Below are 26841 nucleotides of genomic sequence, written 5' to 3'. Positions count from 1 at the left end.
CAGCAAGAGAACAGGGGCCTCAGAACTACAACTGCAAGGAACTGGGTTCTTCCAACAAGAAGATCACCCCTGGTTCCAGAAAGGAATGCAGCTTAGCCAACACCTCTATTTCAGCCTGTGAGACCCTGAGCAGAGAACAAATTTGGATCCCTCCACACATTCCTTCAACTCTTTCCCCTCCTAGCTGTGTCACATGATGGCCTCAAACAAGCTTACAAAGTCAAAACAACCTACACATGGTTTTCACATGAAATACTTCCTGTTAACATACATGCTTTTAAGACTCTTAACTGACTGCATCATACACATATTCCTACGTAAATCGGATTTTCATATTTCAAGGTTAATAATATTTACAGAAGTCAAGAAGAAACCTATACTTACTCTCTTAGTTATAAGAATGTTAATAAAAATAAAAATATTATACTAAGGAAATATAATAATTTTAATTTTTTAAAAATTATACCAAACACTGAAAGTAAATTTGAAATGTTATATTATTATGGATTTATTGATACTTATTTAAATAAGTACCAAAGTTTAAGTTTAAATGGTAAGAGGAAAAAAAATGAAAATAAATGGTATGAGCATGTCCTTTAGCAAAATGTACACTTTTAGCTTTCAATTTATCTTTTCTGTCTCTTGTAATTTTTCACATATGGAAATCTGTCATTAAAGTGTAAATTAAGTAATTGTATATGATTCCTTTTGATAAGTATTAAATGTATTATACACACACACAAAATCTTTTCCTTCATGATGCTTCCGTAAATCATTGAGCCTTATTATGGTTTCCCCAAAGCATTTTTCTTAAGAAATTGTACTTGTTCTTGAATTTTTCCTTCTGTTGCAGACATGCAAATATATACCAAGATAATAGTGTATTATAAGAAATGTTATTAGTTTTATGATACTGTTCAAAAAATCTAAGACTAAATATATCAGAACTATTTATGATTCTGTTCATTATGTTCTTAATATCTGTATCTCTGTACTAAAAATGTCTTCTTATATGCAAAATGTAACTGATATTTTGAGCTCAATATGGAACTCAGTTATCAATTCTGATCTACTGGGCCGTTAGAGTTTGTTTTCTAAGGTAAATAGAGTATAATAATAATTACTTTATGGGAGTATTTAAATATGGTGAATTGGGGAATGTGAAAATTGTTAGTGGTTCTCATCCTCCTCTCACAATCTTCTCATCCTGAAGCTTTCTCCTGAGTTTTCCATTCTCAAAGAATATCCTAGTATAACAACAGATGCCAGGAATTGTAAGGCAAGGAGAGGGGTGGGGAGAAAAACAAGAAACTGGCCAGGCACGGTTTGAATTTTGAGGGCATGTGGCCATGTTATTTAATTTGAGCTACATTATGCAAAACAAAACAAAAATTATCTGCAAGTTTGCAAGCCTGCTGAAAATGCAACATGAGGAAGAAACTAACCGAGTTAGCTCACAGCAGACTTAAGACATGCTCGCTGAGTAGCTTTGAAGAAAGCAAGCTGCACGACCCCCATCCTTAAGCATAAATAAACTCCAAACAGACTCATTTGCCATGAAAGATGAAATGTAGAGGTGCCCTGGCGCCTGGGTCTCTGCCTCTCCATGGCTCCTTTCCCCAAGTCGTTCTGGTGGGTTTTTGTGTCCCAAAGTTGTCCCTATGCAAACAACAGGTTGAATATTGTAGGTGTGGGTTATTAAAGTGTCCCTGGGACAATGGCAGTCTGTGTCCCATTTGTAACGCTTGGATTAATCTTTGGAAAGTGCACACAAAATGTGACATGATGTTGGCTTCCAACATTATTCAGTCTGCATAGCAGCAAATCCTGCCCTGTCTCCCTGGAAATAAAACTCCACAGACGTATCACTGCCATGTAAAAAGGAACCTATCATTTATGCTTGGGATTAGGGACACTGATAGAATTTCTGCTAGGAGCTTGATTTTATAGTTTGGAAAAGCATTTACGATGGAAACAAATTATATTCTGTCATCTTATTCACAGTCTCCCTAAAGAAAATCTGCAATCAGGTAAATCATATTCTTTTTTGGGAGGGCTACAAATGAGAAAAAAAAGAAAGTCTTTATCTTTTAAAAAGAATTCCACATTATTTAGGATGATAACCCAGAAATGGCCCCTGACAAAAGTCATGATTCTTGGCACATCCCGTCTTCTAACCTCAGTCTCCATTTTTTATTTTAAAAGCTAGCGAAAAGAGGCCAAGACGTGAAAACCTGATGAGGAAAGCATGCCGAGAAGAGAGAGTGTTCATCGTATTTCATCTTTTATCCTACATCCTTGCAGTTTTTGAAGGCTCCATGCTCAGCTTCACCTCAGTGCTCATTAGAAAAACCTTTCTGAATTATGTGTCTTGTTCAGAAAGTACTAAATAGCATTGTGGAACTTTGGAAGATGTTTTCTCAAATTATTTATTTTTAAGTACATCTCACTGTTATAATTTTAGAAGACAATTAAAAGTAAGATAATCGAAATAGAGAGAAAAGTCATGTTAAATTACAGACAACTATCAATGATGATTTCAATTCCCATCGAAGCAAATTGGAAAATAATCTTTCTTACTTATTACTAACTCCACATGTAGGATTTTTGGAAGTTGCCTAACAAAATGGATTTAGGCAAAAAAAAAAAAAAAAAAAAAAAAAAGGGTAAGGGCATAGTTCTAGAACAATGGCTTTTAAAGTATGTTATAGATCAATCTTTATCTTCATTATTAGAATCTAATTACTCCAAGCGTAATTTCCGCCCTTTGTCTCATAGGGAAGTAAGGCATCATCAAAGCAGGTTAGGAATGGCTTCCCTCAAATTCTGTGGTATAGACACTTTCTTATACAACAGTTACTTGAATACATCAGTTGATTATAATGTTGATGAAAAAAAAAATTGATTCCTGGCGGGCGCCACTGTCTAGCTTTTGCTTGTTCTCCCCATGTCTGTGGGGGTTTTCTTCGGTGACCTTGGTTTCTTCCCACATCCCAAAGATGTGCATGTGAGGTGAATGGCACATTTAGATTGTCCCAGTCTGAGCCAGTGTGGGTGTGGGTGTGAGTGGCCCTGTGATAGAAGGCCGTCCTGTCCAGGGTGGGCCTGCCTTGCACCCAGAACTACCAGGAGAGACTCGACACCTGTGACCCTGAACTGTAATCAGTGGGTTGGAACATAATTATTTTACTAGTTTCTATTCATCTTTATTAAATATATGTCTGGGGCCAAAGTCCCAGAGAGCAGTTTCCAGGCTATTGGCCTCACGTGGAAAGGTGCTGGCTCAGTTATTAGATGGTCATCAGCTGTAATCAGATGGCCATACGCTGTGACTAGTTGGCCATCAGCTGCTACTGGTTAGCCATTAGCTACTAATATAACTGCCATGGCTACGTTAGGGGGCTGGTTGGTTGGCAAAGAAGTGAATGGTGGGTTGCACATCATGTGGAGCTTGCTCCCTGTGTCTCCAACTCTACTGCCATCGAGAGTAAAGTGGTATGAACCCCCTATCCATGGCTCCGTTGGTGTTCCTTTTTGGCCTCACCATATCCTGTGTACCTGTGTGGGGAATGGGAGCTGAGTTCCTGCATTACAGTATGTATAGCTCACATTTATTTCAACATGTTTAATATTAGAAGTGTTTTGGGTCTTTATTTAGAACGTTGGTGATATTTTGGGACCAAAATTATACCATAGGAACATATCTCTTGTTTATATCAATTAGCCTGTGGGAAAACTGGTTTTGTTATGACATTTCACTTAAAGTTACAGTTTCCAAGAACCTATCGATGATGTTAAGTGAGGACTTCCTGTACTACTTTTGTATGTGGGCCCATCAAAACACCAAAGTAAGTTGAACGCTGTCTTTGGTCTAGAACAGTCATCCACTTTCATCATTTATTTCCTTTTAATAAGTAAACTTCATAAATTTTAAGCTATAAAGTAAATTTATGTTTAAAATACTGCTTTGCTGGACATACTAAGAATCAATATAAAGTTTTATTTGGAAAGAACATAGTTTCCATTGGGAAAAAAATAGGTTAAAACAGTAATTACAGAGGACTGCAGCTTAATTGCATATACTTCGCTTCACGATGTACCTAGAAGAGATGTGTAAATCTATGAAATCTGAAGTTTGGTGCTTTGAAGGTCTTCCCTGGAGTGGTAGACGTGGCCGTGGACAGGAATGGGTGGTCCCTTCAGCTGCGGCACTCGTAAACTATCATACATTTTCTTCCCTTCCCTTGCTCAGTCATCAAGGTACTATGATTATGCTGAGGCTGCTTCCTGGGCCACAAGCTCCTTTGTGTATAGACTCTACAATTTCTGACTGCCTTTTACTGATGTGTCTTCCTTCTTGGGCTTCTTTTGTCACCTGCAAGATGTCTACTTGGACGTGGAGTTCCAATGTTTGCATAGTTTTATGTTGTCCCGATGTTCACTTTTATTCAGAATGAAAGGTGGGGTGAAAGGGATGTGGTAAGGTTGCTGTGGGGACAGAGTCCCAGAGAGCAGTTTCCAGGCTCTCAGCCTCACGTGGAAAGGTGCTGGCTAGGGTATTAGATGGCCATCATCTGTAATCAGATGGTCATCCAGTGTGGCTGGGTGGCCATCAGCTATTACCGGTTAGCCATTAGCCACTAATATAACTGCCGTGGCTACACTAGCAAGCGCAGATTGCAGTTAGCAAGGGGTTGTTGGTTGGTTGGCAGAGAAGTGCATGGCGGATTGTGGCTAGCAAGTGGGGTTAGCAAGAGTGGATGGCGGATTGCAGTTCGTGTGGATCCTACTTCCTGTGCCTCACCTGGCTGCCAGCGAGACTGGCGGGCAGGAAGATCCCCTGTTGGGGTACTGGCAGATGTTTGCTTTTGTGTCTCTACCAGCTGCCAGTGAGAATATCGTGGTATGAACCCCCTATCCATGGCTCTGTTGGTGTTCCTTTTTGGCCTCACCATATCCTGCGTACTTGTGTGGGGAGTAGGAGCTGAGACCCTGCATGACAGTTACCGACCATGAATCTTCTTCTGCGTGGGCCAAAGGTGAAGATGGGGAAGAAAATGGCCCAATTAATAATTTTGCATCAGCTAACTCAGTTTTCATCTTTGGAGTGTGAAACCCTGACTTCTAAGAAGGTGTTTTAACAATATCAACAGAATATGTAAGAGAGGGTCTGTTGTTCTGGATAATTAGAGGCCGGAATGTGTATGCATCACCAAACTAACCTCATAACATCACTTTCAGGATGAACAAACATACTCATGAAGTGCTGAAAGGGTTAGGAGAGAATTGGGATTAAAATTGAATTTACTTTCAGAGGTCAAACTGATGGTTGCTGGACTGGAAGGGCATAGGAGAAATGGATGAAAAGGTGAAGGAATTAAGAAGTAAAAATTGGTAGTTACAAAATAGTCAAAGGGGTGTAAAGTACAGCATAGGGAATATAGTCACTAATATTGTAATAACTTCGTATGGTGTCAGGTGGGTAGGTAGACTAATCTGGGGATCACTTCATAAATTATATAAATATCTAACCACTATGCTGTACACCTGAAACTAATCTTAAATAATACTTAAGGTCAACTGTAATTGAAAATAAAATGAATAAATAAAATTAAGTTTGGCTGAGAAAAGCCTTTTTTTTTCCCTTGAGGATTGGTAAGTAGCTTGGAGTTAGGAGGTGAAAGACTTTAAATATAAAATATGCATATCTTAAAATACTGTGGACAAAATATACCCGTTTCTTTTTATTTTTATATTGATGAACTAAGAAAAAGCAACAACACAAAATACTACCACTTCCTTTCAATCTTTCAGAAAGTACACTGTAAGTCACCTATATTTATAGGTTTTTAGATACATCTTTGTAAACAGAGTAAACATTAAAATAACCCCAAGGACTAAATAACCCCAGTAAAGGGCTTACCTACCAGTAAAGAGAAAACTAAAGTACGTTTAAAATAATTTCTGTTTCAAAAGATAGCTTGAGTCTTCACAAAACGCGATAGCTTAGAGACTGAGAATTTAAAGAGAAGTCTTGACAAATGATACCACAGCGCCACCACCTGGCTTTGTAAAAGACAGCAGGGAGTCACGACAGAGGGGAAGTTAATGTTTTCTTCTCTTGCCTTAAGAGTGGTGGGACACCTCAGCGATGATGTAGATGCCCGATCACTGCACTGTACACCTGAAGCCGAAGCCGAACAATAATGAATGTGAACTACAATTATATATATATACACACACACACACAAGAAGTGGAGTACAGCATTAGGAATAGAAACAATGGAAATGTAATGGCTGTATGCAATATCGGAGGGGTAGTAGATGAGGGGAAGGGGGTTATCACTGTGTGAGGGATATAAATGATAAATGTTTAACTATTGCATTGTTTTGTACACCTGAAACTAATAAAAAAAAATGGGGAGAGGAGACAACAGCAAAAAAAGAAAAAAGAGTGGTCGGAGAAGGAAAAGAAGGGACTCTTATCACTGAAGCCTTGTACTTGTTACTACTTCCACTAAACATCAAATATCTATCGTGCCAGAAATGGACTCTATCTCATTTTCTGTTTCTATTTTAATTTGAAAAATGAATACATTTCTAGTGGATAAAATCTTAAGAAAATGAAAATCTCTTGAATATTAGCGGTCTTTTTTTCCCCTTTTTTTGACAGAAAATACTTTTTTTTCTAGCACTAAAAGACTGAGATTTTAGTATTAGTTTGGCAGAGTTTCTATAAACAGGCTTACCTCACTTCTTTTCAACTTGCCTTTGGATATGATCTTTCTAAAATATTGTTGAAACTTCCTTGAGTTCTTAAAGCTCTAGAGATATTTAAGATAAAATATATTCTAATGCATAATCAGAAGAACCATTTTGACTCTGAAGACATGGTGAGATGATTTTATTGCAGATTTACAAGTTTGTTTTCTTCAGAATAAAATTTATAGTTCTAACTTTGTTTTAAAATATTTTTTGACTTTGTATTGCAAATTTTCACAAGATTGTACAAAATTGCTAAGTATTAGAGTGGTTAATGCATGTATTTTCATTTGTACATCTCTTTCAATAAATACCTTAAAGAATTGGCTTGAAAGATAAAATGTTAGCTTTTTACAATATTTTGCACTCTTGCATCTACCTTTTATTAATTCTTGCATTATATTTATCAGAACTGTGTATAGGATAACACTATAACACTACGTATTTCGAACCTATTGTGAATGAGGAACTGTTCTAAGTGTTTTGCATTTAATGCTAAAACATGGAATCCTTTCAGCAATACCATGAGGAATGTCCTATTACTATTTACATTTTATGGACGAGGAAAAATAAACAGAGACATTCAATAATTTGCTTAGGGTAACATGGCTGACAAATGACAGATTTAAACCCTGGCTTCTAGAGTCCACGTTCTTGATAATGACACAAAAATCTATTTTAAAAAAATACCAATATTCTAAAAATATTTAACATATTATGCTCTTTCACCTTACTGTATTTTTGCTTTGTAGAAAAATATATTTAATGTAAAAATAATTGATTTTGAAAGTTTTAATAAAAATATTTCAACAATATTCAAAGAGAGCTAGCCTAAAAACCAAGCATTATGTATATACCTTTCTTTTCTCCCTTAGGAATAATACACCATGTGTTCAAAATAAGTGACTTGTAAATGAGCTTCTGGAAACGAACTTTTTGTAAGTTAAGGACTGTTTTAGTTTACCTTATTTTCTATCTTGAATTCTAACAAATCACATTAGTTAATTAAATTATTCATGCTCATTTTATTGTAGTGTATTCTAAAGAGTACTTGGGGAAAGTTGCTGTTTATATTTTGGTTATATACAGAGAAACTCTTCAGTTTTTTTGATACCTACTAAAATGTTCGGAATTTTCTAAAATTCTCTAGAGTTGAGATAGAAGTTTTATGTAACAATAAGCTTCCACAACTACTCTCAAACTGATCTTATGTGAATTCTTTTTTCAAATATAGTACACTATGTCCCATATTATTTAAATGGGAATTGGAAAATATAGGGCCATGTAGAGTATTTTACTGTAATTTCAATCAAAATTTTATGAAGAAAACTTGGAAAAATGTGACAATAAAAATATCATATAAACGTATTTTTTTGGTGTTTTGTGCTGGATTGGATAATTGATTTTGACCAAGGTTGTGTTGGGGTCATCGTATACGTTACCTTTTGGTATGAAGATAAGAGAAAACATTAGCTCAATATCAGACTAACTATTCTATGAAGTGAAGAACTAACTGGAACATTAGCATTTATTTATTAGAAACCTATTTATCAATTGGTGTGGAGCTTGGACATTATCTTCAGTACTTCTAAGTATTTTTACATATAGCTATGATATTAACATTTTTACTTATTTCCTATTAAATTTCATAGTAGCTGTAATGCCGGGACTGAGCTCCCTCTCTGGCAGGTGAATACAGAGTATGGTGAGGCCGAAAAGGAACACCAACGGAGCCACACGTAGGGGGTTTATACCACTATATTCTTGATGGCAATGGCGGCTGGTCGAGACACAGGAAGTAGGATCCGCACCATCTGCAATCCATGCTTGCTAGTAGTAGCCACGGCAGTTATATACAAAACAATAGCGGCTAATGGCCAACTGGTTACAAATGATGGCCATCTAATAATCGAGTGAGCACCTTTCCATGTGAGGCCGAGAGCCTGGAAACTACTGTCTGGGACTCCGTCCCTACAGTAGCTAATTTAGATGAAATTTTAAAATGTAAATATTTAGAATAACAGTTAAAAATCAGTTATATTTTTATTTACTGAAAATCTGAATTATGAAAAAACTTCAGGTCATCCACCTAGCATTTGTATTTGTTGAATTCAATTTTTGCCAGTTTTGCTACTATCCACTTGTTTTAGCTATTACTTTGCAGGTAGGATGGATATGAGAAGAGAAAGGTTATGGAGAAAAAAAGGTTATTTCTTTGTTCCCCAAGGACACAGATGAAGATTAATAAAGAGATGATTTGTTCTTCCATCTTGTGGGGCGATTAGTTTAATTCCGGACTCTTTGAGGGATAAGTCTATTTCTATCCAGAACCACCACAAGAGGGCAGAGATGCTGATCACTTTTCAACAGGAGAATCATAAGAAAAGTTTGTTTCTTTTGTATATATGGTATACTTTATATAAGCACACTGATATTGATTTAAGTAATTCAGTAAAAATTTTCCTTATAAGGATATTTTTGACAGAATTAAGGTGTGATATTGTTATTCTATCTGATAGGAAGTCACTACATTAATTATTTTTGAATATCCCTTAGATAATACAATCTGGCTACTCAAAAATTTCATTTCCCATTAAATAATGTTCCATCTTTTTATCCTGAGACTTGTTCAATTCTGAATGTTTTGGCTAAACCCAGGTTTTACATTTAATGTCCTCCTGAATATATCCACCTGGTTATTTTGCTTTCATTTCAAATATGATATTTCCTTTTTTTTTTTTTTCTAGTGGAGAGAGTGAATGCAGTCCCCCACTACCACAAATTATGCAGTCGAGTTTCCCACATTTGGGGAAATCACAGGGGTCAGCACATCCGGTGTGCAATGGATAAGCCTCGCCCTGGGAAAACCACATTCGTGATCATGGTATCTCCCCTGCTAGGTAAGTATCAAATATGAAATTTCTAAAACCAAATATTGTTTTTTACTCCATGTACAAAATATTCTCCCTGAGTCTACTGTTCCTCCAGATATCCAACCTCAAATCTCTGTCATAATATCTGTCTTCCTTTACTTTCTGCAGCTAAGCCACAATTAGTAAATACGTGTGTATTTCCAACTTCCTCTTGACTTCATAATAGACCTTGTTAATCTTATGACCTTCAGTCATTCAAACGGTAAAAGTTCAATGTTTTCCCACCCCCATATGCCAGACACTGTTTTAGGCACTAAAGAAAGAGCAATGAATATATAGTGAAAACCCCAGCCCCCGAATTGCTTGCATTATAGTGGATGGAGAAAGACAATAACAAGTAAGTAAAAAGAAAACAACAAGTAAGGATGCAAGAAGGTGATATGTGCTATGAAGAAGAATGGAGCCATGTAAGGGGAAATGGGACATGTTAGCAGAAGGCATCATAACCTTAAATAGGACACTTTGGGTAGGCAGCACGGACCCTAGATTTTGACTTCATAATTTAACGCTTTAGACAGAAGCTTCTTATCATCCTTGATCTAAGCAATTACCAAATTTGGTTGTTTTTTTTCCAGAAAATCAATGTGTTTTTCTTTTTAACTGTCTTTTCTGTCTTGGTTAACCTGTTAATTGTTTAGATTATTACAAAGCTCCCTAACTTAACTCTGAGTCTATAGCAGTCCAGTCAAATGCTTATCAATACTATTTCAGTGTGGCCACCAGACAAGCCAATGGAATATGGGTGGACATGATGAGTACTATTTCTAGATCTGGTGCAGTGAAACTCCTACAATCCTCCAGTTTCTCGTCCTACCTAGCCTGCCAGCTGCATGCAGACTATCCCTCAAAAGACTCCAAAGTTGTGGGATGTAAGAGAGCCCCTAGGTAGAAGGAAACCGGGTCCTGAATCACCACATGGAAGACAGCTTTCTGCCTGTCTTTGAAAATTATTTGAGTGCAAAATAATCTATTTTGTTAAGTCACTGAGATATACTGGCACTGGAGGACAGTTTTTTTTTTTTTTTTTTTTTTTTACAGTAGGTAGCATTATGTACTCTAATTAATATGGCCTCCCTCTATATTTCATATACCACTAGGATAGCCCATTAAAATTAACTTTTTTTAGTACCACATTGAATTGTCACTCTGCTGTTTATTCATACTTATATAAAATCTACAACTATGGTGAAATCCAACTATCTGTTTTTCCATGGCTACAAAGAAGCTGCTGAAAATGGTTGAAAAAATTACCACTGTACAAATCAGGCCACGATAAGGTCATGGACTTCAGCCTCAGCCTAGCCGTCAAAGCTGCCAGGCCAACTGTGTTGCTACAGTCAGTTCTTCCATTCTTCATTCCTCTAAAATCTGATGCTTACTCTCACCAGTGATTTGTTTCCTCCATCTTATAGAAAATAGAATCCAACAGAGCGCTCACTAAACATCCTGCTATTGAACCTAGAAATTTACTTGCATCCACACTCACCCTTTCAGTCATCCATGCAGTTACAATAAATGTGTCCCTTCTATTGAAAACTAATTGTGTCTTGGATCCCATTCCCTCTGACCTTTGGAATACCCCACTTGCTACTGTACTTCAACTTTGACCTCACTACTGGTTCCTTCTAATAGGAAGGACCTTCCATTGAAATGTGCTCAAGTCTCTACTATCTTGGAAACAAACAGCCTCCTTGGATCCTATCTTCTCTTCGAGGTACAGCTCCTTTTTCCTCCTCTCTTTCATCACCATATTCCTTGGACGAGCAGTATAAATGCCCTTCCACTTATTCTTCCACCAACTACAATCTGGCTTCAGTCTCCACCATTCTCTTGAGCACTGTTCTTGCCAACACTATTCTGAGGAGCATCACGCTGCTAATTCTAATGGGGACTTTTCCTTCTTTGAGTGTCACTTGACAATATTGATCACTCTCTATTGAAATACTCTCTTCCCTTGACTTCTGAGAATCCCTGCTCCTGTAGTATTTTGGTCATTCTCTTTTAGCTAGCTCCTCTATCCTTTGATCAAATGTTGGTCTTCCTCAGCGTTTTATGCCCAGACTTTATTTTCTGCTAAGTAGAATCACTTATTTCTTGGATGATTTTACTACCTCTCATAATTTCACTTACACTAAATACTTCCAAAAATAACTTCATGCCCAGACCCAGACCCTGTTTTCACCACAGCTCTCTCTAGAATATTTCCGTTTCTTTCTTCCTCTGCTGCTACTATCGAAGACTGGTCTACTTTCTCAGATCTTGTCCCACTCCAAAACTTTCCCCTAGGGCAGTTAGAGTGATTCTTTAAAATAAGAATACAATCAGATCACTCTTCCATTCTAAATTCAATGGTTTCCTAGTGATGCCAGGAACTTGACTCTTTAAAAACATAAATCCTTTAAAGTGGTGTATGAGGCATTTCAAGGTTGACTCCCTACCTCTTCATTTAATCCTTTTTATATTATCCTTTTCTTTTAAGTTCCATCTAGAGTTGACTTCTTTCAGTCCCTGGAATAAATTTTGCTCTCTGGCTTCAGGTCTTTGCATATGCTGGTCACCTAGTCTGAAGAACCCCTATTTCTTTTGCCTGGCTGACTCTCAATTATCCTTCAGCTCTAGTTTAGAATCCCATCTAGGGAGCTTTTCCCATCTTTGTTCTAGAGTGCAAATCACCTTGCATTTCCATTACTATAGCATTTATCACAATTTACTGTCGTTGCCTGTAAAATTGTCTGTCTTCCCCAGTAGACTGTAAACACCATCATATTTCTAATATTCACAGCTGTTCAAAAATTGAATAGATTGTAAGAGGGACGAGACTTGAACATTAGGTAGGTGGTTAGATTTGATTTTTATGGTTTTGTCATGTTATGTCCTAACTGCTCTTCATGGGCCATATGTTGCAGCCAAATTATTCGATCGTTCTCAAACATACTCGGTGTTTTCCTCCTCTGTGACTTGGATCATATCTTTCCCTTTGTCTAAAAAATGATTTTCCCTATCTATATCTGTGGAAATTATACTCCTTTTTAAACCCCATTTCCAAACTGTCTTCTTCACAGAAACATTTTATTACCCTGGTGAGAAAAGATCTTGCATTTCTCTGAATTCTCAAAACACTCTGGACTATTTTTAAGTACTTATCTTATATCCTATATCATTTAAATTGTTGTATTTCAATAAAAGGACATCTAGAAGAGTATCATCTCTCCCTTCTCTGAATTCCTATTATGTTGTATCACTTTTATGGAACACATCATACTTTGCCTTATGTTATAGTTATGCATATACATGACATCTCTGCCATAATAGCTTTGAGAGTCTTGCCTGTCTGTGTGTACCGCAATGCCTAGCATCTTGTTTCATATATCTATAATGGGCTCTCAGAATATAAGTGCTGAATGCATCAGTGAACCAGTTCTTCCTCCTTATCTTCTTTCTGTCTCCATAAGACCCCTTCTTTCAAGCCAAATAGTTTTATTCCTGGTCCTCTATTTGTCAATTACATTTTCCCATTTCCTCTTTGCACATTGCTTTTATAGTCTACATTCATATCTCTGCTCGTCAAAACCCTACATCCTTGGCTCAGACGTTGCTTCTCTGTGAAGGTTGCCTTAGTACTTCCTGCCAGAAGAATCTTGGCTAAGGTGCTCAGTCATTAGTTATTGGGCCATAGAAATACCACGGAAAAAATGAAATTATGGAATGATCTGACCTGAGAAGTAATTTAGTAAGATTATCTAGTAAGATGTATAGGAAGGATGTGATCTGAGAAAGACTGAAGCTTGGGAGACTTATTGCGGGGTTTCCAGGCAGAAGCTAACATGGGCTTAAACTTGTCTATGAACATTAAGGCTGGAAAAATGCAGGTGAGGCAAGAGAGCATTATGTAAGTGGACTCCATAGGGGTTTGCTTTTCTAATGTTTCTTTAGAGGGACTCTAAGAAAGAGGAAGACTGGAAAGGTTACTGACACTATTAGCAGAGATAAAGAATGCGGGAGGATGAGCCGGTTTGTTGGTCTTTGGGGAGCCAGTTTCTGTTGTAGACTCTCATCTGACAGGGTATTTCTTGGAATCTGTCTGTGTTCTATAAACTATCACAATGCATACCTAATCTACATTCACCTTTTATGAATATTTTGTCCACCATTTGTAGTTTTTTTATATATACTCAGCTAGTGAGGACCAGTTGATTTTTATGCATTCCTATAGTGCATGTACAAAGCAATGAGGGACTATAAAAGGGCCCTTTACCTCCCATCTCTTTTTGATCTCAGCGGCAGTCTGCTGTGGAAAAGGCATGGATTTGAGTTAGATAGATGTAAGTATGAATTCTGTTTTCGTTGCTTGCTAATGGTATGACCCTGGCCCAATTATTTAATTTTCCATAGTCGTAGGTTTTGTTTTTTAAATTTTTCAGTTAGTATCAGTAATAGCAAACTTACAGAGATATTATGAGAATCAAGCAAAACATGTATATAGCACCTAATACTGTGCCTGACACATGGTCGGCATACCCTCCCTCCCCAGGATCACTATATTTAGGAGAACATAAATACTGGTTTGCAAAGACAACAATTAAAGCAGAAATTGGCAACTTATTTCTTCATATGAGAATGGACTACACTTCCCTACCTTTGAAATAACTCTAGCTAAGGATACATGTCATATGCAGTTCAGAAACATGTGCCTCTGCAGACTACCTTGAAATTCTTACATTGTATATATATTCAATACAACATGTGTACACAATTTGTGTGCTATTCTCCTTTATAGGAAAGAAAAATTAGTTGTGTGTGTGACTTTGTGACTCATAGTTTATATTTTTTTTATATTTTTAAAGTGAGATTGTGGGGCAAGTGTAAATTACACAGAATTATATTCTCAAACAATTTGAAAAGTAGGTTTCACCTTTATGAATTCTAAATTCATAAAGGCACATACTACCTATTTCTTTTCGTATATTTAGTATATGACATTTTTTCCCCCTTAGAATTGAGAAATCATTTTTGACCTCTTAAAAATGAATCACTATCATGACCTCTGTTTTGGGGGATAGTAAAAGCCAGCAGACAATATCCAGTACGAAATCCAAATAGTCTTTATGATGGCACCTGCTTGGTGGAAGCTTATCTCTTAAATTGACATTAAGAGATCAAAGCAGAGCTGCTCTGACTGAAGCCCAGTGGCCTCATCTCATCTAGCAGCACCCCCATAGATCCTGAGAGAAACCCCTAGGAAGTTGGGGAGCACAATTTAAAAACCCTGGACGCTAGTTCATCCCTCAGTTCCTCTCCACCTGTTAAGAATCCATCATCCAGGCTCCTAATGAAGGAAAATAAATAAATAGTTCTCAATTCTATAATTTATCCTCTTTAAACCCCCCAACTTAAAGAAAAATGAAGATTGACTACATATTCTTCTTGCTTTAGTGCTTTTTGGTAGATTTTTTTCCCCACCTTTCTAGCATCTGAACTTGAAAAATCAGTCATATTTGACTTTTTATTTTTTATATTCTATATTCCATTAATCTGCAAGTTCTCTCGATTCTTCCTTCAAAATTTATCTAACATCTGTATCTTCTTTTGTTTTTTGGGCTACCACAGAGGTTCAGCTCATACCTGAACTATGGCACAAGCCTTTTAATTGGCCTTTTCTCCATTCCCTTCTATGAATTACTACCAGGTTCATCTTTTAAACAACCTCTTTAAGAGCATGTTTCTCCTTTGGTCAAAATCTTCAGCATCTCCTCACTGTGCACGATGGAGGTCTCCGTATAGTCTATGCTTGTGAGCCTCTGAACATCAGCCCAGCTCCAATCTCTCTCTGACAGCTAGAGTTCAAATGGAGGTGAGACCAGCAACTAGCAATACCATGGCATTCTCTCAAAACACTCAGGTAGCAAATAGGGGCGGCTGGATGGCTCAGTTGGTTAGAACACGAGCTCTTAGCAACAGGGTCGCCGGTTCAATTCCCACATGGGCCAGTGAGCTTTGCCCTCCACGCTAGATTGAAGGATAATGACTTGCCTTGTAGCTGATGGGCCCTGGCCACCTTGTTTAAAAGAGCGAATTCCTACTCTCACTCAGGCCTTCCTGCTCCTCTTCAGTTTTCTCTGCAGCACTTACCAACCAATAGACTATATACTTCATATGTTTATCCTGCTTATTGTCTATGTCCTCCAGTTGATTGTAAACATCATGAGGGCAGGGATTTCTGCCTTGTTTACTGGTCTATCCGCAGTACCTAGAATACTGTCTTGCACATAGTAGGACCTCAGTGAACATATATTGAATACATAAATACATGACTGAGTGAATGAAGAAGACACAGTGTAATCTCTTGAGCCCAGCCCCCATCATCACACCCGAGCTTTATTTCCTGCTATTTTCTGACATGAGACCCATATCCCACACATCGTGAGCTACCGTTCCTCTGAACAATCTTACCCATCCATGTGCCTTTGTGGCACTGTACCTGCTGCTTGGAAGCCCTTTTGTGTTTTCTGACCTCTCCATAGTCTCAGGCATTAGGCTAAAATTCCACTATTCCATGAAACCATCCCAAGCTAGGCCACCTCATTCTTCTCTTCTCATAGAATATTTTCTCTATAGCACTAATTTGACAAATATATTCTGCATCATGATATAATTTATATTCTTCTGATGTTATTTAAACCATGGATTTTTATTTAGCTTTTCAAATGTTTATATTTTGTTTCTCCAACTTTGGAAGCTCTCTGAGGAAAGGCCAGGTGTAAACGAAGAGAATTGCTCAGGGCAGAATTCCAACCCAGGGGCTCCCCGCACCACCCTGAGAGAGAGGGGGTCAATATCTCAGTATCGGAACCAATTTGGGTCCAGAAGTGTACCTTGGCGTGCCAATTAGGGAAATCTCTGCCCTAGGGTGCCATGCTCATAGTAGGTGCTCAGACAGTGTTAGCTGATGGACTGATTGATCTTGTGTGATTGTTTTGTCCCTAATGTTCTCTCTGTAGCCTAATTAAACCTTATGTATAAGTACGAATAGTAGTTTTAACAAAAAGAGACTCAAAAATCATTATTATGGAGTAAGAATTAAAAACTTCATTTAATGATGATGAACAAGAAAGAGTCAATTAAAATATATTAATTGTTGGTGATTGAGGTGTATTGTAGGACTTACCATGTTAATTGGACACACTAAAAACTTCGGAGGCTACACATGGGGGAAGTGGTTTTCTATATGTATTGCTCAGTTTATGAACAATCATTTTTACCATGATATTTCCATGGAGAAATCTGAGTGGGTGAGCAATAAGTTTTAAAACACATAGTCATGCAGAATTGAATCTGGGAGTTCAGATTACAGATATATCTTGCTGTACTGTTTATTTTTAATTTTTATTTTTAATATGTTCACTTGGAAAACACTATTGTACTCATTAAAAACAGTATGTGTTAGTGAAATTCTGTATTTAATATATCTAATGTCAATTATGTGCTGCAGCTATAATCCATCTAACATGTAATGTTCAAAGCTTTTCTTTAATATTGCCTAAAGAAGTACTTGAGCATATTAGGTATTCAATAATCGTTTCTAGAATGAAAAAGTCAAATTAGATGAGCTGGACTCGTGGCACCTCTATTTTAGACTTAATTTTAGTGTATTTTTATTTCTAAAAACAAATCTTACAGCCAATTTTAAAAAACATATTAGTAGAGGACTAGGGTTAATTTGAAAGTCAACTTTAATAGAATTCCAGGGAGGCATTAACTGTAAACTATCAACTCCTTATTTGTCTAGTGTGAAATAGATATATAGGTATCTTGCTCCAGGAAGTGGCTGTGACCCTGACAAGCTTTATATAACTTAAGGGTTTGCAAATTGAATCTTATTATATTAGAACTAATTCTTAAAGACCTCTTATTATGAATCTTTTGTGAATAAGTCGTAATTTGTTTATTGACGTCCATTTTTTAAAAATATTAAAAATAGTCACAGATGTAGGGTACTTGATTCCTAAAATTTTTCAGTTGCTCCAATTTAAAAATAAAATACGGCAACTTTAAAAATGAAAGTTTGCCTTCTACTCATGTTTCAAATCTTATGGCAGGCAAAATATTTATTTTTAAAAGCAATGCTTTTCATCCCTTCTCTGTTTCTGAAGTTGTGTCATCCTTTGATTTTGTGACATATGTTTCTCCTTCTAAAGCAGCTGTTATGAAAGCTTAATTAGTTTTTAATTAATAAGCATTAATGTCGTCCTGAAAATCTGTGAATTTTCTATCACATCACAGATACTTTGAGAGTTTTGAAATATGCTGCCAATTGTGAGGTGGGGACTTAGAGGGCTTCTCCAAAAGGAAAAGCAGGCCTTCATTTCTCACAAAGGTTAGACAGCCACGTTGACAGCATAAAGTGAGTAACGTGTCCAAATAACACAGCCAGTTTATTTTCTGCAGTGTGAAGAAATTCTAGGAAATGTACAAAATTAGTCAAAAAGTGACACTTGGTTCTAAATTGTATAGACTAACAAGTCAGGGTAGGGCTTTTGGATAATGAAAACATTTTCTCAAATGTGAACAGTGTTTGCTTTGTTACTAATATTACATGGAAACACAAGTAAAAACTATTGAAAAAAACTGAAATTTTGAAAATTTAGGTGAAAAGTTGAGAGACCACTTGTTTAGTGTGTTCCTATCCCCATGGTAGGCTGGCTGAATCATTGGTGTAACTGTTTTACACCTCTGTGCAGCTTTATAAAATGAAGCAAAACTATGACATTCCTATTCTTTTGAAAGTGTGTAGGTTGCAGGCTGTTGTCATGGTGGGTAGCCTGTAAAACACTACATTCATGGGGCTCGTTGGTTACACTGTACCCTGTGTATTAGATGACAGGAGAGTTGGCTAGGAGCCTTAGTTGCTACATAATTAAAAGTTAACAGAAGTTGAAAAGTAGCCTAAGATTGACTGTGTTCGGTTGCTTTGAAGCACATTGTTTGAAACACTGTAGAGCTCTGTCACAACTGATTAGCCCTACAGGGATAGAAAATGAGTGATTGCAGTTTGTATCGTTCTGATGTGGACCCTTGAGGATAGGATTCAGTCTCCGAATGGTGAGCAAGTATTGTACTGATAAGGAGGAAGAGTTAGATAGAACCTTGTCTTTGGCTTATGGTAATTTTCACATACTAATTTGTTTTCCAGTTGTGTGGCTTAGCTGTTATTACTAGGTAGGGTAAATGGATCTTCTCGTCTTTTTTTTCCCTCTTTTTAATTGATAAAGCAAAGTACCATTCAGCAAAGTCTATTTTTTAAAGTATTTATTCAGCTGAAAACCAATCCCAAACTAAAAGAGATGAAAAATAACATAATTAATAAAATGACAAATTGCCTGTAGTTTGATATGGATGAGGAAGAAAAGAGGTCTTACAATTTTCTAATGTATGACTAAACCAAAACCTGTGCATAACTTCTGATGTGTTTGAAAGTGACAACTAGTTGTTTTAATGATTCACTAAAGGAATAAATTTGACATCTGAGAATAATAAAAGCACATGGCTGTAAGGTATTTATTTGTCTTGTTTTGAAATAGCCAGGTTGGTGTAAATGGTGCCAACCAGGACAAACAATGGCATAAGAAAGTAGTAATAGACAGAAGCAGGATCTGGCCTGAGTTCTGTCAGGAGCTATGACCTTGGGCATTTGCTTTTCCATCTGTAAAAGGAGCAGTTGAATCAGAAGCTCTGTGTAGTCCCAGACGAGGAAGGAGGTTCCTAGAGATTTGCAGCCTCGGCTAGGTAAGAGGAGTGGGTGAAGGCATTGTACTTGAGCCATCCCTGCATTCACAACCCATGAGGACCCGTGAATGTGACTGAATGTGACATGGCAGTTAAAAGAAAAAAAAGACCCAGTTTTAAGTCTCAGATTGTCAAACTTTTGGTCAAGTCATCGCTTTGAAGCACTGTATGTTCCCTTATTTGTAAAACAAGGGAGATAGTCTCGATCTCTAGAATTCCTCCAGGTTCCAACATTACAAAAAAATTAATCTTTAATGCAATTTTAGAACAGCAGATATTTTAATCTAAATTGAATATATTTTCAAATATATATCCATTGAACAAGTTAAATGTGAGACGAATTAAATATTGTTCAAATGCAGAAAATAGTACTGTATTAGAAATAATTTGGAGTCAATTAATGTCCAAATTAGTAGATTCAGTATGATGAATAATTTCTCTAACAGCAAAGCAATTATTAATACATAAATTCTAAGTTTAATAATTACCCTTAATTTTCTTTTTTCTTTTTTTTGATGCAACAAATCCTCATTCTGCTATTATTAATGGTTGTATTGTTTACATGAAATAGGATAAATTTCTCCCCAAAAAGTGCTCACAGAGACATACATAAAGAAAAACAAATATATTGTTGATTCAAATAGTCTCAAACAGCAGAAAAGGAGTCTTTCACTCATTTAGGACAACACTTAGTATTGTTTTCAGAGAGCCACACATTTTGGCAAAATTCTGCTAGTAAAACTTAATGTGTTTTATGCTTTAACTCAAGATAAGAATTTAAAAAAATTCAGCTCAATATGTGAGAGAGTAAGCATTTTCTAATTGTATAGTGAAGACTTCAATGGTATGAGAGCAAGTTTAGAAAACATTTTTATTAGACAAATTATTTAGACAAATTATACACAGAAAGCTCTGCCACTCATAACTGAGGCCTCCAAAAGTGTTTTGTGTATTTATATAATAGGCAATACATCAAAATAGGCCTATTTTAAATATTGTACATGGTTAACAGTTTGATAGCTAAAATCACTGCAACATCTGGAATGTCCCTATATAGCTTTTTTGTAAAGATTTTTTTTGTTGTTGTTTTGTTTTGTTTTAAAATCAGAGTCATGGATGAGATCATGAATGTTACAAGGGAAAACAAGTAGTGCATGCACTTAGGTACTTGTTACCCTGGAAACAAAATGGTTTTTGCATGATAAGAAATTTTTCTGCCTTACACAGTAGACAATATTTGAAGATTTAGTACAAAAACAGTGACAGTACAAGATGCTCCCCAGAACATAATTAGCATCAAAATATAATATACCTTTAATTTCTCCTAAAGCAAATCACATAGGTTGATGCCTACATCAATCCTAGCCACAGAATGAATTAGATTAAAATAAGTGTATGGCTGTGTAAGAACACAGGATAAGTTCTTGCTTCCTACTTACCACATTTTAATTTGAGGATTACAAACGAAGTTCATTCTACATTTCTAACAGGTAAGAATGCTACTTTAAAAGGTTGTGCACAAAGAGGCACTGTTTTTGCATCATCCTTCTACACACTTGGCACTAATGTATAAAATACATAACTCCTCCAAGTAGAACTGAATATAAAAAGGGGGTTGAGAGCCCAGTATGGTTATTATATTTTCTTTAGGATAATGTATGACAGTAATTAAGGCCACATCAATTTCTTAAGGGCTCCCACCTCTCCCCAACTACAGTTGTATTAATTGGCTTACTGCTTTGGAAGAGAATTTATTAGCCTTCAATGATCTATGTATAAACTCTTATCGAGCTCTATGTGCTGTTGTGGACATGGTTTAGCTAATAGCATTTTCCATTTAGATAATTAATTAAAAGTAAAGTTATCAAGGTTAGCTTTATACACTGCTGAATAACAAATGCCAAACCTACTCACATGACTTACATCTAGGAACAAATATTAAATCGCCCTGGATGTTTTAATAACAAAAGTATAAAATATTCTCTGTTGGCAAACAATGCGAGTCAGAATAACATTAAAGCAACCTGCCTTTTCTACCTGAAAAGACCCCCTGCACTAAACATAGTTCCTGCATACAATCCTGTTTTTTAAACTAAAGCTTCATTAAATGAATTGCAATAGCAATGGCCGCCTTTCAATATATATACACATTATATAGGTGCATATATATGTATATATATGAGATACTAATTTATTTAACACAATAGAGTCTTCTGCCATACGATAAAGGTTACTGTACATAAGAAAAAACTTTTAATACTGTACAATCACATAAAGGTCATATGCACTGTTGCAGTGCAAGAGTAGTTTTAACTGTAGTCTTGACTGGCACAGTAATGGCTTTTTTGTAATCCTACAAAATTGCATTCTCATATTCTGTGGCCTGAATGGTCTTCAAATTATTTTATAAACACTGCAGGGGTTGCCTTTGGTCCACAGTTAAAGGACACTCAACAGCAGTGGAGCATTGTATGGATGCAGCAGAAGGATGTAAAAAGACTGAAGTTATTGCAATTATGTCTTTCAAAATAGAGAAATGTTACGTAAGAGGCCTTTATGTAAAATTAATCCTGCATATACTTTTAGTATACTCAGTGCACATTTCCTATACTTGAAGTACAGTATATGAAAAGCAGACTAATAGGATCCTAATATACTATATTCTGGGGTAACACGTTGAGTAATGATAAAAAGTGGAGGGAAATGTATGGGAAGAGAGGGGAAAAGACAGAGAAAGGCATAGAGGAGGGAGGACGGAGGAGGTGGGGAGAAATAACTAGAATTGTTACTAATAATCCTGATTAAAAAAAAAAATGTTACATCCATGTTAGTCCCACAACATTACAGTCGCTCCTTGCAAAGGGAGTCCTACAAAAGAAATAGTGAAGAGATTTGTTGGATGCTCATATGGAGGTGCCTCGGTCTGGATCATTACCCAGATTGAGCCCCAGGGTAGGAGTTGGTTGATAAGGAATAGATGACATTGTTTTTATAGGACTCCTGAAAAAGCCCCCATTAGGTGCCCTGTGCCTAAAAGGGCCAGTTCGGTGCTCAGGCACGTTGCCAAAAGCGAAACCAGAGGCAGCTTTAGCTGATAGTGTGCGGCTAAGAGTCTGGATCTGCTCTGGGATAAAGGTGGTTGTGGTAATATGAGTGTTCCTGAAATCACTGATTTGCTCCAGTGCTTGTCGTGTTGGCAAAGTGTCAATGTCCAGAGGGGTCAAGTCAATTGACGAGGTGGAAAACTGTTTATGGGGGCTGTCGTCATCTGTGCACAAGCTATTTACACGTCTATGGAGGTGCTCCAGGTCAATTTCCTTGTCATCCTGGAGATGAAGAAAAAGAAGATAAGGTTCTCATCAGTACTAGCTTCCATGGTTTAAAAAAAAAAAAAAGTAGTTCAGCAAACATGATATGTAATGAACTGAACTTTGGGGTTTACTCATTTAACAAGTATTTATTGAGCACCTAATATGAGCCAGGCACTGTGCTAGGTACTGGGGGTACCAAGGATTCTGAGATTAGGCTATCTATAATAAATATTTTTCTCGCAGTAAAAAGTTCTAACATGAACGTATGCCACATGCAACTACAAAGCATGGGAGCAGTAGATGGGTGATTGCCTTCTATAAATGCAGGGACAGACCCAGGCAAAATTGCACATGTAAAGAGTATGGTTTTGGCAACTCATCCTCCCCGCTCCCACCTCTTCTTTACACATGCTTCCACCTTTTTCAGGGTGTTTCATTCCAAGATGGATTTTTGTTCCTTTCCACTACTCATAACTCTCACTTTCCATTCTTGGAGATAAGTGATACGATATGCTGAAATGCTAGTTCACACTACAGTGTTAGTGACTATTATAGTGTCTAGAGATATGAGAGATTGTTTAGAGAGACCAACATTCAACACAAGACAATCAATTTCTAATTGAGGGATTTTATACACACACATTATCTAGAACCTGAATGAAGCAATGTTGTGAGGTCAGAGGGACACTTAGAGACCCCTTCAAGTCATGACATGCGAGTGACAGCTTTAGGGCAGGTATAAGCTACATGGCCTCTAAATCAAAGATGCTGTAAGTTATGCTAGTAACTTACAGTCTTAGTAATAAGGTGCTTAATAAAAAAAAAGTAAAACCTCAGATTTCTGACCGTGAAACCAATTCATAAATCCCTTAGGATTTTCATTAAAAGTGAGCATTAAAGCCCAATATTTGAAAAAAGAAAACTGGCAAGAAATAAAATTGTCCTTTGTACTGGTTTTATTTATGGCCAAGTTCAATAAATTAAATTTATGAGGTTTTAAAATAGCTATTAATCATAAGAGGAGAAAATGTTTGTTTATAAGATCTGGATTAGCCATCATGAGTTAGAATGGAGTATGTGTTTTTTTATTGTGCTATTATAGTGCTCCTAAGTGAAAAATATTTTGAGTGCATCACTGTTTTCCTCCTTCTTTTTCATTTCAAAATCCAATAAAAAATATCCATTAATGCAATATTATCACTGAGGCTTTAGAGGGATGAAAGATATAATTTTATGGTTCCCACGGCAACTCTAATGTAGTCATCCATCAACACATATAATAATGCAAAAATTTAATATCATATATAGTAATTCAAAATATAAGGAGCTTGGGGAGTCCTTAATTTCCAGATTTTTGAGAATATGAAGTCTCAGCTATAATGTTGCATTAATGTGGTCTTTTGCATTGAATCAATGACAGTAGAGATACCAGCAGCTTATTCCACAAAGAAAACACTACAATAAAACCTGATTAATTTTTAGTTCATACTCCACTAATTTTGAATGTATGATCATTCAGACAAGTAAGAAGCTAAGATTTATCTTTGCTAAGCCAAGCTCTTCCTTATAAATGGTACTGATCAGGTAGTAGGGAGGAATCCTTAGGCGAGAAAACAATATGTTTGAAAGAATACATTAACATGCAAAAATTCATGTGCAAGTGAGAAGTCATTTTTATTTGTGCATTAAAGCAGAAGTTCCTTTTAGGACTTGCTCTAGGCATCAGTTAGCCAAGGTCTAGTCATAGAAACTTTTAAACCTGTCTTACTTTAAGACTATCTAGCCAATCAAAGCATTCAGCAGATTAGGTTGTTTTCATTTCAGTTTCTGAAGCTTCAGTGAATATTATTTCATTACTTAATTTTTTTTCCCGTTTTGGTTCAATGGAAATAAGATACTTATAGATCCCACAATTTTTCATGAAAACAAGGCACATGCCACTTTGAAAGAGAGATTATGTGTAACTCTGTAAATTATTCTCTCAGATCTCTGGAAAAATTTTAACGTGGCCTTGGAGTTGAGCTGACTCAAGAGTAAAGGAGAAATATTGAAATCCAGATGATGCCATTGTGTGGATTTGTTAAAAGCTTAGTGCCATCAGAGCTAAAAACATGTGATCACTTCCCTTAGTTCTACATACTGACAGAGGGCAGCAGTCACTGGTGGTGAAGATCACATTCTGATTATTTTACTGTACAGTTGGATTTCTCAGGCTGAATCTTAGAGACACAAAAAGTAATTTGCCTATAAGTTAAATAACAAATGGAAATAAAATGATAAGTATCTTTGTGAACTGGTCAAAGGAATCACAGCCTTTAAAAAGTCATTGAATTAAATTCTATCCTGAGATTGGGAAGAATTTCAAAGCACATGAAATTGTCAGTCTTTCAAACACTCTAGTCTCCTCTTCATTTATCTGGGATGTCCTAAAATGGAAACTGGTATTGATCTTCCCAATTTTCAGATTTCACAAATTTATTTTCACTGTTCCAGGAAAGAAGAAACAGGACACCCCTAACCCTCCATCCCTGCCCCGGTGGTTAACCTCCCTGAAACAGCCTGCTGGAGGGCTCAGCTTGGTGCCCAAGCTCCCAAACAAGTACCTCTTTTGAGGGGACCCTGGAGCCTTTCCTCTTGTTCCACCACGTCTCCAGCATGGCTATAAAGCAGGAGAGGACAATTCCAGCAGCCAGGATACAAAAAACCCCTGCAAAGCTCTTTATGTCCAGAGCACCTCCTTTCTGCTTTGTATCCACTGAAGAGTACAGGTCACACTGGCCGTTCTTTGGCCACCATTTGTGCTTCAGGATGTCCATGTCCCCATTCTGCTGAAGCTCTAGAATCCTTGGGGGAGAAAGAACACAATAGTGTGTTATAATTATTGCCTCAGTCCACAGCACATCCATTTATAATCCCACCTCTAAAGGATGGTGGCCTTCAAGGGGGAAATGAGCATACAGATTAGCCGGCAGATGGAGAGCTAGGACAAACATTACTGCTTCAATTCTATAGAGAGGTGTGTCACAGTGCTTTCCTCCCTCCCTCCCTTCCTCTTCTATTTTTTTGCTTTCATTCTATAATCCTAAATATTCCCCCTCCCCCCAGGTTGTTGCAATGTGTTTTTACAATTACATTTCAGAGGAACTGTTTTTATGTGGTTTCAAGCTGTCGCAGTTCTGTGTTCCCTCCCTACACGCAGAACGACGCCCTGGATCTTAATGCTTTTATGAAGAACGTTTTGCTGCTTAGGGCAAGATGCTGGCATAATGTCACCCAGCATATGCTACACACAAAGAAATTCAATTAAAAAGACTTCTATTATTTAACACAGTGTGGGAGAAAGCCTTGGGACAAGTTTGAAGTTGATAAAATACATCATTTTTGGTTTTTCATACAACTGATCTAGTTTCCCTTTTAATGCCAAAGGGGAAATAATCTTACCTTGGAGAACAAGAAGAAAAGTTGACCAGAGGCTTTCAGAAGTAGTTAAATTAAAATAAGAAATATTTTTTCTTCTTCTTATTCGTCTTCTATTTTTTACCCCAGAGGCTGGGGTAGCTGCAAAGACTGCCGTTTTTAAAGTGTGATTTTCATAGAGTTTTATTCTCAATTCCAACTATTCTATTGGTGCTGAGACGTGCCTCGCTCTGGCACACCTCCAGCTGCGCCCCTTCTTACAGGGTGAAAATGGTCAGAGCCAAAGTCATTAGCCTGTCCAGAGTGAGCGCCATCCTCAGGGTTTCCTAGAATCCCTTGCCCAAGCAGCTCAGAGCGCTCGTCCAGGACTCATGAAGTCCTACTCCTAAAGATTATCTCACAGCCGTGGGTACACACAGGTCTGTAGGGTGGTGTTTGGAGAGTGTGGATAGAACTAGGATGTACAAGCTGAGGTGCACACACTTCTGTGTGGGAGACCCTTCCGTGTGCACGACAGAGCTGGATGTGGAAGAGGGGACCAGAGGCTGACTCTTGTGTCACGGGTCAGGACAGATCCCCTACCTAGTCATGAATTAGAAACGCAAACCTGGCTTCCTAGGGGTCAGGAAGGTATA

At 37.0% G+C, this 26841-nt stretch overlaps 1 protein-coding gene and 1 non-coding gene across 3 annotated transcripts in view; both read right to left on the bottom strand.

The window, feature by feature from the left end:
- The window catches only part of GRID2 (glutamate ionotropic receptor delta type subunit 2), a 1348544-nt gene that overhangs the window by 16968 nt on the left and 1304735 nt on the right, over positions 1 to 26841 (bottom strand). Inside the window, exons 15-16 of one of the 2 annotated variants that reach the window (XM_033106341.1) lie at positions 25393 to 25633; positions 20332 to 22804 (exon numbers count right to left, since the gene is read on the bottom strand). In XM_033106341.1, the coding sequence (XP_032962232.1) occupies positions 22382 to 22804; positions 25393 to 25633 (664 nt within the window). In that variant the 3' untranslated portion in view covers positions 20332 to 22381. Of the gene's footprint in view, positions 1 to 20331; positions 22805 to 25392; positions 25634 to 26841 lie in introns of those variants that run through there. The other variant, XM_033106342.1, reaches the window with a different exon arrangement.
- On the bottom strand, positions 9509 to 9670 carry LOC117022671 (U1 spliceosomal RNA). Its single transcript, XR_004423083.1, has one exon. It is a non-coding gene; the product is annotated as a U1 spliceosomal RNA (small nuclear RNA).

This window comes from Rhinolophus ferrumequinum, chromosome 5, assembly GCF_004115265.2.
Source record: "Rhinolophus ferrumequinum isolate MPI-CBG mRhiFer1 chromosome 5, mRhiFer1_v1.p, whole genome shotgun sequence".
Lineage (NCBI taxonomy): Eukaryota > Metazoa > Chordata > Mammalia > Chiroptera > Rhinolophidae > Rhinolophus > Rhinolophus ferrumequinum.
Note: the sequence above shows the minus strand (reverse complement) of the source record. Positions and strands in the feature narration are given on the sequence as shown.